Source organism: Aedes aegypti, chromosome 3 (assembly GCF_002204515.2).
Source record: "Aedes aegypti strain LVP_AGWG chromosome 3, AaegL5.0 Primary Assembly, whole genome shotgun sequence".
Lineage (NCBI taxonomy): Eukaryota > Metazoa > Arthropoda > Insecta > Diptera > Culicidae > Aedes > Aedes aegypti.
Genome location: NC_035109.1, coordinates 162,622,197 through 162,642,150, shown reverse-complemented (window position 1 = coordinate 162,642,150; position 19,954 = coordinate 162,622,197). Strand labels below are relative to the sequence as shown.

Genomic DNA, 19,954 nt, shown 5'->3' with positions numbered 1-19,954 from the left:
TTGTAACTTTATGAAAAATGGATGAAATTGGATGCATCTGGAAGCAGTCGACGGCAAATTTGGTCCAGTTTTAGGAACTTCCTTGGCCATGCATATTGGCCACTGGACACCGGAGATGTTCCGGATTTTCTGAGGTCATGTCCAAATGTCATTTTTTCTGTCGCTTGTATTTTTGTGTGGTGTAAAGTTAGATAGATGTTTGCAATTTTCCTAGAAACTAGAACTAATAGGAAGTTGAATGCCACCGGACGCATTAAGATTGGTTGGAAAATTTCAGAAATATGACCATTTCCGTAAAACTGGTTCCGGAAAGCATGGTCAGTCATGTTTGTATTTCCAATCATGTAAATATTATCCGGAGCTATATCCAAGTGGACATCAACCTTAAAAATGATGTTTCCTGCAGCGTATTCAGAACCATTAGATGCACAGACCACTCTATAGAAGGTTCAAGGTGCCCTGGGGGAAGTGGTCAATTAAGAACATATCTGGAATCATATCAATATGGGCATCAAACTTCATGATTTTCAAAGGTTATGCTTTCCGAAGCATTTCCAGCACCACCGGCTGCCATGACCACTTTATAATAGATTCCAGGTGCCCCGGGGATGTGGCCAATTCAAAACATGCCCGAAAACACATCAATATGGGTAAAAACATCAAGATTTTTGAAGGTGATGCTAATAGAAGTATTTACAGCGCAACTTATTTATATGACCACTGTATAGTAGGTTCCATGGGCCCTGGGGGATGAGGTCATGTTTCGAGTTGGCCACATCTCTAGGAGCCCCTGGAATATACTATAGAGTGATTATTATATCTTGTGGTTCTGAAAATGCTCGCCATTTTCCAAGTCACGTGGATCTTACTGTTTATGGTAGAATGTGATTCTAAACAGATGAACAGACATGTTCCGAATTGGCCACATCCCCCGGGGCACCTGGAACCTACTATAAAGTGGTTATGGCAGCCGGTGATGCTGGAAATGCTTCGGATAGCATAACCTTTGAAAATAATGAAGTTTGATGCCCATATTGATATGGTTCCGGATATGTTCCTAATTGACCACTTCCCCCAGGGCACCTTGAACGTTCTATAGAGTGGTCTGTGCATCTAATGGTTCTGAATACGCTGCAGGAAACATCATTTTTAAGGTTGGTGTCCGCTTGGATATAGCTCCGGATAATATTTACATGATTGGAAATACAAACATGACTGACCATGCTTTCCGGAACCAGTTTTACGGAAATGGTCATATTTCTGAAGATTTCCAACCAATCTTAATGCGTCCGGTGGCATTCAACTTCCTATTAGTTCTAGTTTCTAGGAAAATTGCAAACATCTATCTAACTTTACACCACACAAAAATACAAGCGACAGAAAAAATGACATTTGGACATGACCTCAGAAAATCCGGAACATCTCCGGTGTCCAGTGGCCAATATGCATGGCCAAGGAAGTTCCTAAAACTGGACGACTGCTTCCAGATGCATCCAATTTCATCCATTTTTCATAAAGTTACAAGCATTTGAATTTGGGCAAAATTTTGCCTATCTCAATCATTTTGCCTATCCCCTGTATGTTGCTAATAGTGAGCGCACTCATTTTTAAGACTGTTCAAATCTTCATGGCTAAATAATTATTTTTTCATTAAAATCGTTAAAGGAGATTTGACTGTATTGTCCAAATCATTCCATATTCACTCAAAAACTAAATATGAAGTAGTTTAATGACGATATAACAATAAATCTAATATTACCGAATAATTTCATGCCTTTTACACTAATGCACGGTAATAGGAACCATACATACTGAGAGGGATCCATTCACCGTGCATTTGGATTTCGACTGAAACACAATATAAAATTCTAATTTGCATAAAATTTCATTGCTCATACGATACTTATAGTATCCACAATGAAAACTTGTTGAAATTTTGAAAAAAATCATACTCTATCGTTGAAATGAAAAATGTGAAATTTTGGTGTTTCTACTAAGAGTGTTGAAAAATCTTATAATCAAACAGAATTCACATGATTTTGACTGCATAAACTAGGTTTTTCAAAATGCTTTGTGACAAAAACTACTTCATTTCATCAGTTTTATCTTATTTTGCTGACAAAAAAATAATTTGTGAAAATTGTATGAATATTCTGCAGGAATTTGTATATGTGCACGGTGCATGGAGGCCGCACGGTGACTGGTGACTTAATGGTACTTGGATTTTCCCCATTCAAAGTAATAATTATGAAAAAGAGAACTCAATCTGGCATTCTTCGGAAAGGGCTTTCTCAAGAATATTTATTTTAACAAAAGTGATGCAAATAATATTAAAGCTTCAGAAAAAAGAAAGACTTATGTTCGATGTCCGTATGACATGGTAACAATTCCAGAAACCTGGAGGAAATTTTTAGAATCCCACTCAGTGTCGTCGGTTCCAAACAAGGGGTCATGGTACAAAACGTTGCCGCATGGATGCTAAATGCATGATTTGCGGAGGTTCTTCTCTCGTTAAGGACATCTGTACTGTGAAGGACCAAAAAGATTGTATGCGCAAATTGCGCTTGCAACCATATGTCCAATATTTGGGATTGCCCATCGCGTACGTGATTCGTTGAAGCTCGTACTAGGCAGATGAACGATAACGTTTTTCGATCCCGGAATCCCGGAAGCAGAATCTCCAACAATTCTTATTTTCTCAGTTAATGATCGCTTGTTTAAGAACCACACCCATCAGATAAATTATAATCATGCTCCTTAACAAACCAATTTCCTTCCGTTGGGCGACCGTTCGAATCTTTCAATTTCGAATTCCAAGCAAACTCGTTTGTCGATATTGTACTTAGGAAGTAGTTTCTGCTCCTCCGCTTCAAACTTTTTTTTCGGGTAACCAATCTCATGGTTTCAAATCATATGGAAAAACCCTTGCCGCCACAGGCAACTCGTATTCCATCTCTTCATTTACGGATAATCCAAAAAATCATTAGAAAATGCACAACTTCTAGTAAAATCTCTCACTCTGATTTTGATTTTCTAACTGAACAACTGAATCAAATGATTGATGCAATGATGAAAACCACCCCAATGGCTGAAGCAGTCCAAGTTGGTGTAAAATATGCTTACAAAATTGTTATGGGATTACGTTTCTCATATGAAACCGAATATTTTTTTTTTTTAATTTTAAATTGGAATGCTCGTTCTTTGAATAGCAAAGAGGACAAGCTGAGGCTTACAATATAAATATAGCAGTTATTACTGCAACTTATTTGAAACCTGGATCCAAACTCAAAAGGGACCCATTTTTTTGTTTATCGTAAATATCGAGTTATGAAAGTTATATGGAAAGATCTCAAAAATAAGTTCAAAAACTGATTTCTCAATTAAGAAACAAAAAATTTGAAAAAAAAAAAAATCTCAATTGGACTAAGCCTTTTTGGAAATTATCAAAATAAATTTAAAAAAAAAGTCAGGAGCCAATTCCGGCCTTGAAAGGGGAAAACAACTTATAGCGAAAAAGCTCAAAAACTTGCTATGCTTCATACTGCATAAGCGTGCATAATTTTAATTTAGGGCTCAATCCAAATATAAATCAAATTTTTGGAAATTGATTTATATTGAAGTTCCTTGAAAACTTGAAGGCATCAATAAGCATGTTGGAAGCGAAGCTCATAGCTTTGAGCCAACCCTTTTCCAGTAGAGAAGATAGGCAAAATACAGGACGCTTCGTTGCTTAGGGGTCGTCCATAAATGACGTAGCTTTTTAGGGGGGAGGGGGGTCTCCACGAATTTGTGACGATGTGTGACGAGGGGGAGGGAGGGGTCCTAGCTAGTGGACGTAGCATTTTGAATCACGTCGGTAAAATGAGAGGCGCTGAAAAAAATGACACGTAATTTGACTATAAAGTTGGGTTCTAAAATGATGATTCAGCTTCAACACATTCCTATGACAAGATTAAAAAAATTCAAAGAAATTTTTGATTTTCTGTGTTGCAATCAAACAGATTTTTTGAACACTGTGTGATTATGTGAACATTATATTCATGTATTAATCTCTTAATTTATAAATATATAAATTGAAAGATAAATAAATTAATTAAAAATCAAGGCTTTAAAGACTTGGAAAACATTGTTTTAGTTCTATTCATATTTTCTGTTAAAGCTTATTTCTTTAAAAAACATATGATCGCTCTGGCAAATATTACATTACATTAAAACAAGATATTAATTCCGTGTATTATGCTCTCAATGTTGCAGAAGATCTCCACCCAATCAACTCATCGATTTGTTTTGATATATCAATGCTCTTGATGGAATAGCCTGAACTAAACTTGATGGAAAAACCTGGACAACAGATTTGAGTGTTATCGAAATTGTTCTATCATTCAATTTTCATAATAACTCGGTAATTTGAAGGAAGATTATTTTTAGTAAATAATTGTTGCGTTATAGGTTGTGTAAGATTGTTTCAGTATGGGGATCGATAGTGAAGTGAAGTTGAAATATTAATAAAGTTGAATAACTTGTATAATAATTGCTAAGATATTCTGAACATTCCAAATATTACAAGTGTAATCTTTTCTACATCTGGCACCTGATTGCTAAATGGATTTGATTTTGGATAATAATGACGAATACATTTTCATTGAAATCCGTTTCCTAACAACGACTAATTAAAAACCAATCCTCTACTATAACTAAATGTCTTTTCAACATATTATAAAATCTATTGTACCCTAACTCGTTACTGAACCTATCAATCCAATCAAAGATTTCTTCTTTTTTTTATATCTTCAGCTGTAAACTAATTTTTCATGGTAACAACAGCAAAAGTAATACAATTCAGCAAACAACTTAAAAAGGAAAAAGTTAATTTAAAACTGTTTTACAAATTACTTTTTTATTAAGTATAATTAAATTTAAAATTAATCAATTAATAATTTTAATAATAATAAATTACTTTTGAGCGCTACTGCAAATCAAACATTTATTCGTTTGATTATCCTTACGGTTCAGTCAGTAATTAATATCAAAACATGTATTCAACTTCTGAATTCCATTGTTTTGTTGTAAACCTAAGGAAAACAAATAAAAAAATTGTAGGGGGGGGGGGGGTTGCTTGATATGCTACGTATTTTCCAAGGGGGGGTATCAGCATTTGTGACGAAATGCTACGAGGGGGGAGGGGGGTGTAAAAAATCAGTGAAAAAATGTTACGTCATTTATGGACGGCCCCTTACTGACTCTACAATGGCTTGCTCAATTTTCACCATCTAAACAAGTTTCAATCCTGTTGCTCCTTTGCGAAGCCTATTCATCTATTAATTTCCATTATTTGCAAAAATCTTCTATAGAATCCCTTTACTTTTGAGTCGCATCACCGCTATAGCTCTAATAAAATAATATGAACAATCACGGTCAATATTTTTTCCTATTATTAACAATTTTAGACGAATATCGTTTGAATCTTTAATTGCTACAAATCGTCCCCTTGATGCTACATAGCATAGCATAGCATAGACTGACTGTACATGTCAATGGTTGCTACTCCGTGATTGATCGGAACTGGTAAGAATTGCACTACGATCCAAATGAATAAGGGATGGGAGTTTCCGCTTACTCTCGAAGTGCAATTTTAGCAGATCTAATATTATTGATCATTAACGTCGCCGGCCAAGTCCTTACAGTCAGTTGGTGAGCAAAATCTATCGGACGACGCAAAACCGAACTGTCCTGCTTGGGCCTCACGAAGCACTCTGAATAATATCTCAATCCAGTGATTGGATACAAAGTTAGTGTCTTTGACAAAGTTGAAGAACTAAATGAGACCTATTCGCCTGGTAACTTATTCTACAAATCGTCCCCTTGATGCTACAACTAGATAACTCGAAATTTGAAATTTATGACTTCAATATGTCAAAACATTTTTCTTAATTAGATCTGCAAAATATCTACAGGTCTTAAGCGTGTGATTCAAAATACACAAGTTAAAGATTATTTTTCAATCATAATCTCTGCGATTAACCATCACCTTGTTAAACGGTCATACTTTCAAAATTGCACATCTCAAAATTTGGATTTTCGAGTTATCTAGTTGTAGCATTAAGGGTACGAAATAATGCATTATAAATTTAGGTTAAGTTAGATTGAGGCAATTTAAAGCGTCTTTTTTTCTGTCTATTAAGCAGGTAAAATTAACTTACATGTAAAAATTCTTAACTGCTACGGCAAATAAATGTAATATGGATTCTACCCCATTACCCCGAATCCCATTACCCCGAATGCCATTAACCCGAACGCCATTACCCCGAATTCTAAAACCCCGAACGACCCATCACCCCGAATGACATTACCCCGAATTCCAATATCATGGGGAAATGTCATCCATATCATCATGTCAAGATAATTGTAAATTCGGGGAAATAGCATTCGGGGTAATGGAATTCGGGGTAATGGTTGCATTCGGGGTAATGGAATTCTGGGTGATGGGTAGAATCAAAAAATGATTGTTATGTTTGAAATGCTACTAGTAAAGAAATAAACAGAAACTTTTGCTATGTTACGTTTGGAAAGAATCGCGTTGATCTGTTCTGAATCTTCCGAAGGACGTAATAGTTGCCACCGATGTTTATGAACAATTCCAATAATCAATTTTGATCTATATATAGCTATAATTATGAATTCTTGTGTAGTTAAAAAAATATATGACGTAGTCTTGGCTGTTTTATACGACATATTCTGGATGTCCCGGAAAGCATTAGTGATAAGCGTGGTCCATGGACAATTTGAATCATCTATTACATTCTATGTTTATAAATTGTGATGAATTTGCAAAAAAATACTGCTGACTGGTCTGAATTTCACGAATTGCCCATCCGTTAATAATTCAAAGCTTCCGAAGAACAACCTGTTAACCGTATCGGTACCAAGTAATCCTGAATATATGTGTAACTATCCCGTCACCAGGGATCGAATCGTGAGAAAATTGAGAGTATCTCTCACTTATCGCTCTCTGTAACAATCATGACCAGCAACACATCAAGCAAGCTCTTAACCTCTACTACAGCTCTGATTAAATCAAGGGGATAATTGTGCGATAAAACCCATAAAAACAATCTCCAAACACATGGGATTTATTGCTGTCGGATACGCGAGGTTTGTTAAGCGTGTCAGTAAAATAAACACCTACCCCCAATGGTAAATAACACAGCGTAACAAAAATGACATTTTTGCGTGTCTCAAGGATCAAATAATGTGTCTCGATTAGATTTGGAGTTGCTGAATTCGATGCCATTCTCAGAAATGTTCCAGAAAGTCACAATTTTTAGCTACAGGTCGTCAAAGTTGTTTAAAACACTGGTTTTATTAATGTTTACATGAAATTTAAAGTACAATTTATCAAACTTTTTTGTAATCTAATACGCCAAACATGCAAAATGGAACTCAAACCTTTATTTCAGTTATAATTCGATTGAAATTGCACGATTAAATTTTGATTAAACCGATTTTTTCAACATGCTTGCAGTCTCCATAGAAAATTCTCCGTTTCTCTTATATGGCAAAATACAATAATATTCTAAACAATCAAAAAATAACTTTTCCGCATCGTAAGTATAATAATCTTTGGTGAAAAGTATTGTTATACACATAAATTTTGAATTCTGTGGTTCACGTAGATAAAATGTGTTCTGCGTAATTGTAACTGTATTTGATGAGATATTCTCCGTTTAAGCCAACTTTGATCCATATCTGAGTGCTATCCATAACTGTTGGGTGACTGTACATTGTGGATTATGGACCGATACGGATGGGATGTTTTTCTTCGCTTGCTTTGATCATGCTTCTAAATCAAATGAGATCGAATTCAGCAATGCCTAATCCTTCGAGAAATGTGGGTCGATCGGCTTATTTGGATCAAAATCCAAAACGTGAGAATTATTCTATTAGAATATGAAAACCATTCCATCAAACAAAACGACTCAAAAATTTAATATTGTTTATAGTTCATTCAAAGTACCATACCCACACAGTTACGGATCACCCACAGTGACGGATCACTTTGGCGTTCAACATCGGATAACTCGTTCAAAACATAAACGTTGACGTAAAACATATTTTTCCCATGTTATACTATTTGTCTTCTACTACTTGTAATGTTCAGCACAACATTCGACCGCTAAATAACGGTGTATTTGACAAATGTTTAGTTGGTACCACACAGCTATCATTATATGGTCGTTTTCTGTAAGAAGTGCCGTCAGCATTCATAAGCTCCCACAGGTGGTAAAATTCAAATGTTATAACATATTTTATGCTCGTTCGCTTCGATTTAGTATGAATTCATCTTTGGAAAACATTTTTCTTGATTGTTGATTCTAAATATCGAATATTAGCACTTTTAACTAGTGATCCATAATATGGACCAGGAAATGATCGTTTACCACGGTTATGGATCACTTCCAAAGAATGTAGATTTCTGCTATTTTGTGCATTGGATTCGACATTTTCTGACAATAGCACTAAGGATAAAACTAATAAAACATCAAGGTTTGTAAATTTCATTTTTTAGCAGACAAAAATGGGTGGTAAACTTGGTGTATAGCGAAAACAGTTCATGTCTCAGTTACTACAATGCAGTACAACAAAAAAGGGCATTTTACCCTTGTTTCCAGCTCTAACACTGCTATTTTTTGCAGTAATATGTGACACATTGTTAACTTTCGCCAAATCATGCAATACAGATGCATTGAGTTGAAAATCTCTTGATTTTGCGCACTGATCCGTAATATGTCACATTTTGATCCATAATATGAAAATTGATCCATAATATGGTTTTCAGGAACCGATACAATTTTTAATTTTTATGCAATCCTATGTAAATATTACACTCAAAACAGTTTACTAACCGAAGTTCCAATTTGAAACGATTCGATTCGTGCTTTTATATTACAATTTTACGTTTTCCATGTCGTTTTATTGAATTTTATAGGTTGGACTCCACACTATTTGATCCATAACTGTGGGGTCATGGTACACATCGCTTAAAACGGACCAGAAATAATACAGTCAGCTCTCTTATTAGACTACGACCCAGTTTACGTCCATCGTGATTTCTTAGCTGCCGTTCATTTGACTCTAGTGAAATTTTGTATGTAGATATCAAGCTTTGCATCAGTCACAAACAACAAACCAGATTCAACCGATTGTAAACAGCTGGGAAATTGCGGTGGGAGGAAAGCGGGTAGTGCGTCTTATTGGAGACCTGACTCTATTAGGGTTTTAGAATGTTTTGTTTAATGGAATGGTTTTCATATTCTAATAGAATGTTTCTTTGAACGTTTGATTTTCAAAATAATTCACAAATAATGTTTCAGCAATCAACATTTTCATACACCTAATCCATTGAAAGATTCTTTAGATTGCTCTGCTATAAGACTTGTTAGATTATGATTTTGCATTCAGCGGAACGACCAATTATATATTATTTTATCTCATTTGTATTCTCAAAGAACATTGTACAAAAGCATGTCAGAATATTAGCCTACAAAGTTATATTTCATTCATCAGCCAAGCTATCAAATGCACTGTATCATCACTCGTCGCTTGCCAATCACATTCAGTTAAACCATTTCCTGTAGTTGATCCCTGCATGCACGAACTTAAAATTTTATGTGATCATCTTGCTGTAAATTTCCACATCACATTTGGCGTAAACTATTCTAACATCACTATTCTCGATATCCCCCATTCTTACGTTATGAAACATCGATCTGATAGGTGGTCACCATCGCTACGGATGACCGGCGATACTGGACCATTGTCGGACTTCATCGAGGGTTTGGGACCAGGACAGCTTGTTGGGCGCCAAGTGTTGGGCGCTCCTGCCTTAGGTGATATTCAACTGTCTATGCACTATCAGAAGGGTTCCTTAGAAGTTGAAGTGATAAGAGCGAGAGGTTTGCAGGTTCGTATACAGATTTTTTGCGTTATAATGGAATAAGGTTTGCTAACAAATTACTATTTTTTCTAGGCACGTCCTGGCTCAAAAGTACTTCCAGCGCCTTATGTTAAAGTGTATTTAGTTTCCGGTAAAAAGTGTATAGAAAAAGCTAAAACAACGACTGCTAGGAAAACATTAGATCCATTATATCAACAACAATTAGTGTTTAGAGAACCGTTTGCTGGCTGCATATTACAAGTAAAATATGTCACTTATTGAAATACGTATATAAACATTGATTCGATTTTGATTTTTGTTTCAGGTGACGGTATGGGGTGATTACGGACGAATGGAGGGCAAAAAAGTGTTCATGGGTGTAGCTCAAATAATGCTGGATAACCTTAACCTATCACATTTAGTCATCGGATACTACAAACTGTTCGGAACCACATCACTGGTCAGTGGACCACCTAGTTTGGGTCTATCTAGGCGATCCTCAATTGCATCACTCGATTCACTTAAGCTGTAAAACTCATTGACATCACTATGTTTATTTTTCTCCTTCGGTATTGTTTTGGTTTTCGACTTTGGTTTGATTTTGAGAACTGTATCACTTTTGTTCTCGGTTCGTACTATGAGATGGTTTGGTGTTGTTAATTTTTGATACGAACTGAAGTTTTGTCTAGCGGCAGTCATCGTTTTCCTTACATAGTTACTACAACCCGTCTTAGATTGAATCGTGGCAGCTGTCGCAACAGCTTTGCCATAGCATTCCTACAACTTGTGAATAATTTCTTAGCCGTCAAGTTTGTTTGATATAGCCTTACGATAGTTGACACTCTAGCCAATAGTTTATTTTCGAGTCATCACGGTCTTCTCGAAATGTGGCTTGAAACACCCTCAATTTCTACAAGGATGCTATTCTATTGCTGATTTTCAACGGATTGCGAGCGGGATCAACAAAGATTGCTATTCGTATAGCGAATATGTCTAGGTTCGTGAGAATTTCAGTATTTATAAACCCGTAATGGTTTTGCTTTTTTCAAAGTTTCAGTAACTTTTGGTATGTATCTAATTTGCCAGAATTCATTGAGTATTTTAAATTTATCAAATTTACCTTAATGGAATCATCATTTCATGTCTGGTCATTTTTTGGATTATGTCAATGAAAAGTTATGCTGATTCCATGGGTGGTAATTTAAAAGCAACTTTGCTCGCATTCCTTCTGTATCGCTCGTCAGAATAGTTATTTTTCTCAGCGCAATGCGTTACCGCAGCAATTAAAATGCTCAAAGTACGATCTTCTCTTGCTTAATCTTAGTTGAAACGCCCTAAAGACCTGTGTTAATTGGTTTAACTATCATTTGGATCCCCCCCTACTCTAATCTGTTGTGGCTTCCTTGATTTGTTTGATTTTGTTTGTTTTGACTTTATAATTTGTTATTCTTTATCATAGATGCAGTGTCGAAAGCACTTTTCAAAATAGTGTGTTTTGTCCAATCCGATCAATCAAATAATCAAAGTTTCCTAAAATCTATACAATGAAATCTCACAAAAGTTAATAGAGCTAAAAGTGTTTTATTTAATCATAGGTACGTTAAAATTTTATGCATGACTCTGTGTTTCCGCTGTTTTGCAATCTGTTGTTAGGAATACTTTCGTTCGAAACTAGTAGCTCAGGAAGATCGGAGTTAAAACACTGTTTTTCGCCCTTAAAAAACAGATTGATCTAAAGTAGCTCCCATGCTCAAAGCTATTTGGTAATGCATAAATTTTTGAATTGAGCTTTATGCACTAGAACAATTTCTAAACACGTCGATGTGTTTAATTCAAATGGGCGAATTGTCAGTATTTTAATTCTTTGAGTTAGGCACTTTATGTTTGTTCTGCTTAAAATGTGTAACCAATCTAAGTTTCAACAATTAAGAGCACTTTAGCTAGATTTCACGTAGTTATTTATACATCTTAACCTAGGAACTTTTTGAATATCTCATTTATCCATACAAATCATAATTGCTTACGAAAGGATTAGAACAGTTTAGCGATAGTTTTATTTTAGATCAAAATGTAGTTTTGAAGTGAATCATGTCAATTGTGTTACTTTTAAAATGACTGATGTAATGTTTACTTTTGAACGAGTTTTCATATCATGATACCAAATATTTCCGTGAAATTGTATGCAGCATACACGGAGAAAAAAATCAATCTCACTTTGAATTTTTTTCACTAAATTCGGCTCTTCCGTGGGATAACCCAACTTTGACTTATCTGGCATTTGGTTATCAGTGGGTAGTTTTCGTTTGACAACAGCGTAAAGTGTCAACTGTGCAAAGTTTTTTTTTTCTACGTAGTTAAAAAACTTAAATTTAGGTAAACTCGACAACACCCAAATTTGGCTTATTCCACGGACATTCGACGGAGACACGCAAAACAACCCAACTACGGGTAAAAACTAAAAACGTTTTACTCAAATTTAAGTTTAAAGAACTTATTTTTTGGCTAGTCTGATTTCTTCGTGTAGGATATTTCAAAACACCTTTTGCCAATAATCTTTTTCGTAATGGACGACCTCTTATCTTGATGACCACAGCTGTAGCTGTACGCCAGGGTGGGGCGTATTGTAAAGCTGGATCTTCGTCGATCTTGGGCAATACTCCTTTACTGCATTCTGCTAACATATTCATGGCGTTCCACTGAGCCGCTGACCTCCATCTGATTCCCTGATGAATATTATGTTCGAAATTTCTTCCGATAATCGCACTGAGTGACCAGCCCACTGAAGTCTGCTGGATGTTATAAACTTAATAATATTTGTTTCTTCATACTTTTAATACTACTAATCAATGGTGCTGAATAGTGATCGGAAACACGAAGCACGATGAATTTTCCTAACCATCAAAACAGAATCTGTGAATAACCCGAACAACTGTTCGGGTGCTTCATTCGTTCGTGTTTCATTTTCGGATCGCTTTTTCTCCCGACGCTATATTATCATCGGGTGATTTTCCATCGCTTAGTAATGAGAGCGATACGATCCACGCTGCCTGCTCTTCGCGTAGAGCAGGAAAATATTCACTTCAATTATCTTCATGCGGGCTCGCAACACGCAGGTGCGCCATGAAAGACAGGATTGTTATGCGGGTTATTGATTGATTTATTAATCAGGAAAAGCAAATTTATTTGCATGTACCTACTGTAGTTTATTTGAATAGTAGAAAACCTGTTATCTTCCAGACTCCCCAGTTAAAAATGTTATTTTTAACAACATTTAGGTGAACTAAAATTAGCTCAACTACATTATGACACAAGCAATTCTTTTAAATAGTTTTATACCTTTGAATCTCATTAATAAAAAGTGTTGAAGTCGATACATTCTGCGATTCGTATACATGCCATCGATACTATGTTGCAATTGTACCTAAACATTATCAGAAAATTGTTGTGCAATTAGCTTAAGAGCTGTCGTGCTCCAAGGCAATGCCTTGAGAGCTTTGCAAGCAACCTATCGGTGTGTTCATTTTGCTTCTTCGGCGTTGCATCCGTTCGCTTTTTGCAATGCTCTTCGTGACGCAAAAACGAAAAATGAATTTTGGCGAATGTTGGATCGCGAAGATGCGTAGATTATCGTTCGCGAAGAAGATCCATCGCAACCCTGCTACTAATGATTGAATGATGACAGATTAGACAGTCCTTCTTCACTTTCCATCGCCTCACCTTTGTTACTGCGTTCTCCTCACATGTTAGGAGTCAAGGTTGATCCAGCAACTCTGGATGGAGCATGGATGGATGGATGGAGCACAAACTACTTGAATAGTCTCCAGTTGTGGAACTAGCATACTCTAACGGATAGTTCACCGACGAAGGAAGATCTCCCAAAACCGATTCTTACGTTGCCACTTATATACTACCAGCCCGGTAGAGTGTTGAGGTCGGACCTGCCTTCTGATTGTGGTTAGAGCCTGAACCAGTTCACCAATGCCCGATGACCCAATAGTTTACTCCGCTGGAGAGTTCCTCGACCATGGAAGAGCTCCCGCAACCTATTCTTCTTATTTCTATCACGCATTTCACCACAATTGGTCAACTAGTCCTGAACATTAAGTGTCGTTGTGACCTCCTCAACTGTCCGTCCGGGTTCTCTGTTGAATATAATCTTTGCTTGTCGTTCTTCTGGTATACGGGCAACGTGACCAGTTCAACGCTGCTTATCGTGTTTTATGCGCTTGACACTATCCACCTCCTTATACACTTGGGGGCGGTCCATTAATTATGTAAGGGTTTATGGGGGGAGGGGGGGTTTGAGATTTCTTACGCGCCATACAATAGTCAAAAATATAAAAATCGTGCTCGATAGTCTTCGATTTGGATTAAATTTTGCACATGTTTCTGGTATGCTAGAATAAGTGTTTTCCAAAGAAGAATTGATCATTTGGACTCAAGTGTAACTTTTGAAAATGGCCTATTAATTTTTGCATGCAACTTGTTTGAAAAATTCTAAAATTCTAATTCTCCATCAAGGAAAATAAGTAAGTGGAAAGAAATACGGTCTTTACTCTCGAAAACGTATTATTATTAATGGAGAAACGCGAATAACTTATGAAAATGGCCTATATTAATATTTTAACAATATTTTTTGCATTAACCTCGATATAATTCGAAAATGGCTACTTCTTATGAAATTATTCATATAATCATTATGGTTTAGAATCATTTCAAGATGCTTACTGTATCATCAGAACGTATTTATTTTGACAAAATATCAAAATTTTGAAAATCGACCAAAAGTTGTTCTTAGAAAAACTTTTTTAATGAAAATTTCTCCATCATGAAACTTTGTCCCAAACATCTGTTTACTTTCAAGATTCTTTGGTGAAAATTTAAAAAATATTTCAAATGGGGTTTTTGTGTAATTTAAAGTTTAAGTTTTATTTTTGATTTTTCTATGAAAATAATAAAATATTTTTTCAGTGTATATTTTTTTCTTGTAGTCCAAACGGTTCACTACAACTTCTTCATAGAACATTTTTCTCTAAAATCAACAGTTTCGGAGTTAGAATTTTTCAAATAAGTTGCATGCAAAAATTAATAGGCTATTTTCAAAAGTTAACTTGAGTCCAAATGATCAATTTTTCTATGGAAAACACTTATTCTAGCATACCAAATACATGTGCAAAATTTAATCCAAATCGAAGAAGGTCGAGTTCTGTGACTGACCGATTTGACATGGAATCCGTCACTTCTTTTCATATCGCGGGTAACATCATCATTACACGTCGCTAGTGTTCTAAAATACACGAATTCTTCCACTACTTCAAACTTTTCACCATCTAGCACCATTTCGATACCACTAGCATGTCCGGACCCACGTTGATCATCTGTTATTATGTACTTCGTTTTTGTGGTGTTGATCGTGATTTCGATCCTCGCTATCGTCCTCTTGAATGGCACGAACGCCTCTTCCAATCCCCAACGGTCAATTCCGATAATGGAACGTGTGATAATGGTACCGGTTTTCTGCACACCAGCTCTTTTGATAGCATATTCGAGCGCTATTTTAGAAGAAGGGGCGTAACCCTGTTTCAATCCATCTGAGGTTACGAAACGATGACAAAATCTCATCCACCACATGCGTTGCACGAATCAGAATAATCAGCTTCACCGGAAAGCCATGTTCGGACATAATTTTCCACAACTCGTTTCTATTTACTGAATTATACGCTGCTTTGAAATCTACAAACAGATGGTGAGTCTGAAAGTTGTACTCACGGAATTCCCGGGATTTAGGATCTTACGCGGCAAGGTAAACATTTGATCCGTCGTTGATCGATCCTCTCGAAAACCAGCTTGGTATTCCCCGACAAGGGACTACTCATGCGGTCTCAATCTGTCGATCAGGATTGCAAACAGGATTTTGTACGCAAAATTATGGAGTGTTTTGGTTATGGTTATTGGCACACTCCAGTCGATGCCCTTTCTTATACAAAGGGCAAACGAGATCATCCAACCAACTAGTAGGCATTTGTTCTGCCTCCCATATCTTCGAAATGATACGGTGAAGGTGTTCGTGTAGTTGATCTCTTCCGTGTTTCAGAAGTTCGACCGGGAGCTCGTCCTTCCCAGCAGCCTTGTTGTTCTTCAGTCCATTCATAGCTTTTTTAACCTCATCTAGCGTTGGAAGTTCCACAGCCTGTCCATCGTTATCGATTTGAATTCTGCTACCAGATCCACTTCCGTTTTTTCGTTTAACAAAAACTCGAAGTATTCTTTCCACCTGGCGGCTACCATTATTTCATGTGTCAACTAGTATCCTTCGCGGTTGTTGCACATTATGGGAGACAGCGCTATTTTTCTCCGCACATCATTTACAGATTCGTAGAACCGTGGCATGTCGTTCTGTTCCATAGCTTCTTGCGTCTGAGGAATTACTTCCTGTTCATGCTCATTTTTCTTTCTGCAATGGATCCGTTATTCGGCTGCCCTTTTCCTTATACCGCTCTCTGCTTTCTGCTCTGACGGGTACCAGACACCAACATCCGGCGTCTTCTCGTCCGACTCATAGACGTTGATCAGGCTGTAGTTAAAGAGCTTGCCCCGAATCCTGTTGATGTTGATCGGCTTTCACCTAATAACGCGCTTCATATGCTACCCGGTCACTTGGAAGCCGATTCCGTGTTCAGCTTTATCGCCTTCTCTGTGGTAGATTTTATATTCAGATGCAATGTTGACGATGGGTTCCACCACCCTGAATTCACGTTCTCCAGGTCTTAGCCACCGCACTTCCTGAATAACATCCATGCAAACGTTCACTTATCGTAATTCACGAGCGAAACGGCTCACTCGTTCAGGTACATTTAAGGTCCAGATATCGCGTTTCTAATCATTGTCCTTATTTCGTTGCCAGGTCGGTGGCCGAAAATAACGTTCGTTTCCTCTTCTGTCTCCATTTGTTGGGGTGGTTAACGAATTCTGACATTTTCTGATATTCTTGAAAGTCGAGAAAGTTTCCCAACAGAAAACATCCTTGACCGACGAGATGTCAACCCACAACCCGCAGCATGGTCTTGCTGAATAGCTGTTTACTACGACGGCATGGGTTCCTAATAGGGTTGGGAAAAATCTTGAAATTCACTCTACAGTAGCCAAACAAAGCAAATCACAGTCAGCGAAGCCAGTGAAATTTACGCCCATCGCTACTGTGGGCTCCCTATGTTTTGAACTCATTGCGCTAAATAACCACGCCTGAACGAGATAGTGAATTTTGGATCTCGGTATTTTCTTACGCCTGAAAAATGTCCCCATCTACCAAAACATGGTCGATTTGGGAGTAAGCATTGCCAATTGTGTGTCATCAGGTGTGTTTGCGGATATTCCTACGGGCGAAGTAGACACTAGTGATCAATCCGCAGGCTATTCCAATTCAATGATGAGTCGGAAGAACGCATTCTCTGTAGGCCTCATCTAGGTTTTCATAGACCACCGTTTTCACAGGATTACTCGCTCTATCTGCTTGTTAATCCCTATGAAGCGAACTTCTCCTGTGCCGCTGCTATTGTAGATGTGGTACTTGAATGGATTGCTCAACCCCTACAAGCCACCACTCGGAATTCATTTATGAGACGACGTATTTCATGGATAACTACAACATCATGCAACTAACAAGTCTTATGCCCAAAACAAGCAATTTCAATCAAAATGATTTCGGTTTAATACACGAAATTCCCATCATTCTCGTAAAGTCAATTCGTTAGCTCTATTTTTGGTTTTCTCGATTTATGTGTGATCTTCGTTAGGCCTCCAAACCAGGGTTGCGTTAACTACATCATGTCTTGATGCTGATACGATAAAGCACTGTTTGCCGATTGTTTTGAACGTCATCATAGACTTCCCAGAAAACCAGAATGTAGGAACAACGAAATCACCTTTTGCGTTATGCGATGCTTATATGCGCAAAGTTTCACGTATAAGATGTTGCGAAAAGGCCTTATACGTACAAAAGTGGAGGCGATATGCGTGCATATTTTATATGTTGAAAAGTAACATGAAATTACCTATCTTTTTTAGTAACCCTCACATCGGTTGAAAAATCTGGTTGGCACAGTTCCTCCCAGTCATCGCAAAGCTGACGTCAGTATTGGCTGTTGTTGATCTTCTTCTCTGCTTCATTATCTCCACTTATACCAAAACAATAATAATCATCTAGTTATTTTCTCAAAATACATGAGTTGAGCTCAACCAACCTTCATGATTTCAAAATTATTTAAATTTAAATTGTTAAATTTTATCTTTCATTTTAAAATGTTGTTTACTCCATACTATTGGAAAAGTTGATTCAAAATAGATGTATAGTTTGCCTTTCGTAACAGTGCAATTGACATGATTCACTAGCTTTCTGTTCCGCATCTGTATTGATCTGTTCGTCAGGCTAATTTGACTATAACCCCTTCTTACTATTCTTTCACAGTAAAAGTAACCTTGATAAACCTCAGCATAAGTTTCATCGGCGTACCTACTATCTGGTTTACCAAATCCACATCCTATTTTTTCGTACAATCCAAGCCATGACAGTTAGTACTAGGAAGCCAACAACCGAACGTAACGGCAACATGTTCCAGTATAGGAGACTAGACTAAAACAAATTAACAAATTCAGCCTGTGAGACGAAGCGGAATGCAACCAAACAAAAAGAAAAAAAAACCACAGTCACACATGAGCACGAAGAGCGTGAGCAATTTTCAGATTTTTCGCGTATTTATTAAAACAAAGCAAAAATACATCTAAGGAAAAATGAAACTCAAATCTGTGAATTTATTAAAAGTAATATTAAAAGAAAAAAAACAGTAAGGATACAAATCATAAAGCAGCATCAGACGATTCATAACAAAGCAAGTGAACAACTACTTTGTATAATAAAGAACAAATAATCAAGCCTTCCATTATATTTATGAAACAAGGAACATTTAATTATTAATTATCAATTTACCAAAACTAAATTTTTGAAAACAAAAATAATAAACCCAACATACGGTTCCACACGAGCCACGTCATTCTTATTCATTTCACTTTTGAATTGTAGATCCAAGCAGAACTATCGTATCGTAAATCACATTCGTTCCCTCTCAGATAATTTTCGCCAAATTAACACGCATTTTCATGTAATTTCTCTTTCCTACTTCACTTAAAATCTCATGAGACTATAGAGAAAATAGAACGAACAAAGCGACCGCCACTTAGTGTACAGCTGGTATGGAACAGGAAAACAAACTTTTTCATAAAGAGAGTAAAAAGTTAAGAGTAACTCATTGAACAAAGCAAATTTGTAAATTTACTAAAACAATAGGCAAAATCGATCGCGAAAACATCTTGTAAATATAAGTTAAAGTAAAAAACTGAAAACAGAAAATGGAACGTGAAAACACGAGTGCACTGAGTTGCATTCGAGTACTAGTTCCGCAAAAACATAAACAAAACAGGAGTTGGAGCGATGTATAAATTAAATAAATAAAATCAACATAAGTTTTGCCTTAGACTCCTACCAAATTACGCGAAACCGATGCCATGGGCCCAGAGAACCGCAGTTTGAGCAACTCATGGACAGTTTGTTACCTTTGGGAGTGTAGTCGACTTGAATGGTGTTGAATTCATGTGACGGTTCGAAATATTCTGCATAAATTTTCTCAATACAGCCATTGTTTAGAAGTCTTATTGATTGACCGACGTCTGCTTCATTTTTCAATTTCAAAATTAATCATTATCTTTGTATTTACCACCGTAATATTTTTCTCTTGGCAATGCCCTCCTACTAAAGAGTTAAAAATCTATCTATCCATCTATTCTATCATATCTCTCATCTTCCCATGCACCCGCCTTTGCGAGAGAGTCTGCTTTCTCATTGCCATAGATTGAGCAATGTGAGGAGGCCCACAAAAAGTCTGGTATGGTGTTTCGATCAGTGCACACATCTGCTTTCTTATTTTTGTAAGAAAGTGTGATGTATAGTAATGTGACCATCCGGCAATT

The 19,954-nt window shown here is 36.7% G+C and overlaps 1 protein-coding gene across 3 annotated transcripts in view; it reads left to right on the top strand.

Moving 5' to 3' along the window:
• Positions 1–19,382, top strand: part of LOC5578447 (regulating synaptic membrane exocytosis protein 1) — a 172,393-nt gene extending 153,011 nt beyond the window's left edge. For 2 of the 3 annotated variants that reach the window (XM_021855303.1, XM_021855304.1), the window contains exons 21-24: positions 9,775–9,961; positions 10,028–10,195; positions 10,260–10,931; positions 18,399–19,382. In XM_021855303.1, the coding sequence (XP_021710995.1) occupies positions 9,775–9,961; positions 10,028–10,195; positions 10,260–10,466 (562 nt within the window). In that variant the 3' untranslated portion in view covers positions 10,467–10,931; positions 18,399–19,382. The remainder of the gene's footprint in view (positions 1–9,774; positions 9,962–10,027; positions 10,196–10,259; positions 10,932–18,398) is intronic. The other variant, XM_021855306.1, reaches the window with a different exon arrangement.
• Positions 19,383–19,954: the final 572 nt, after the last annotated feature.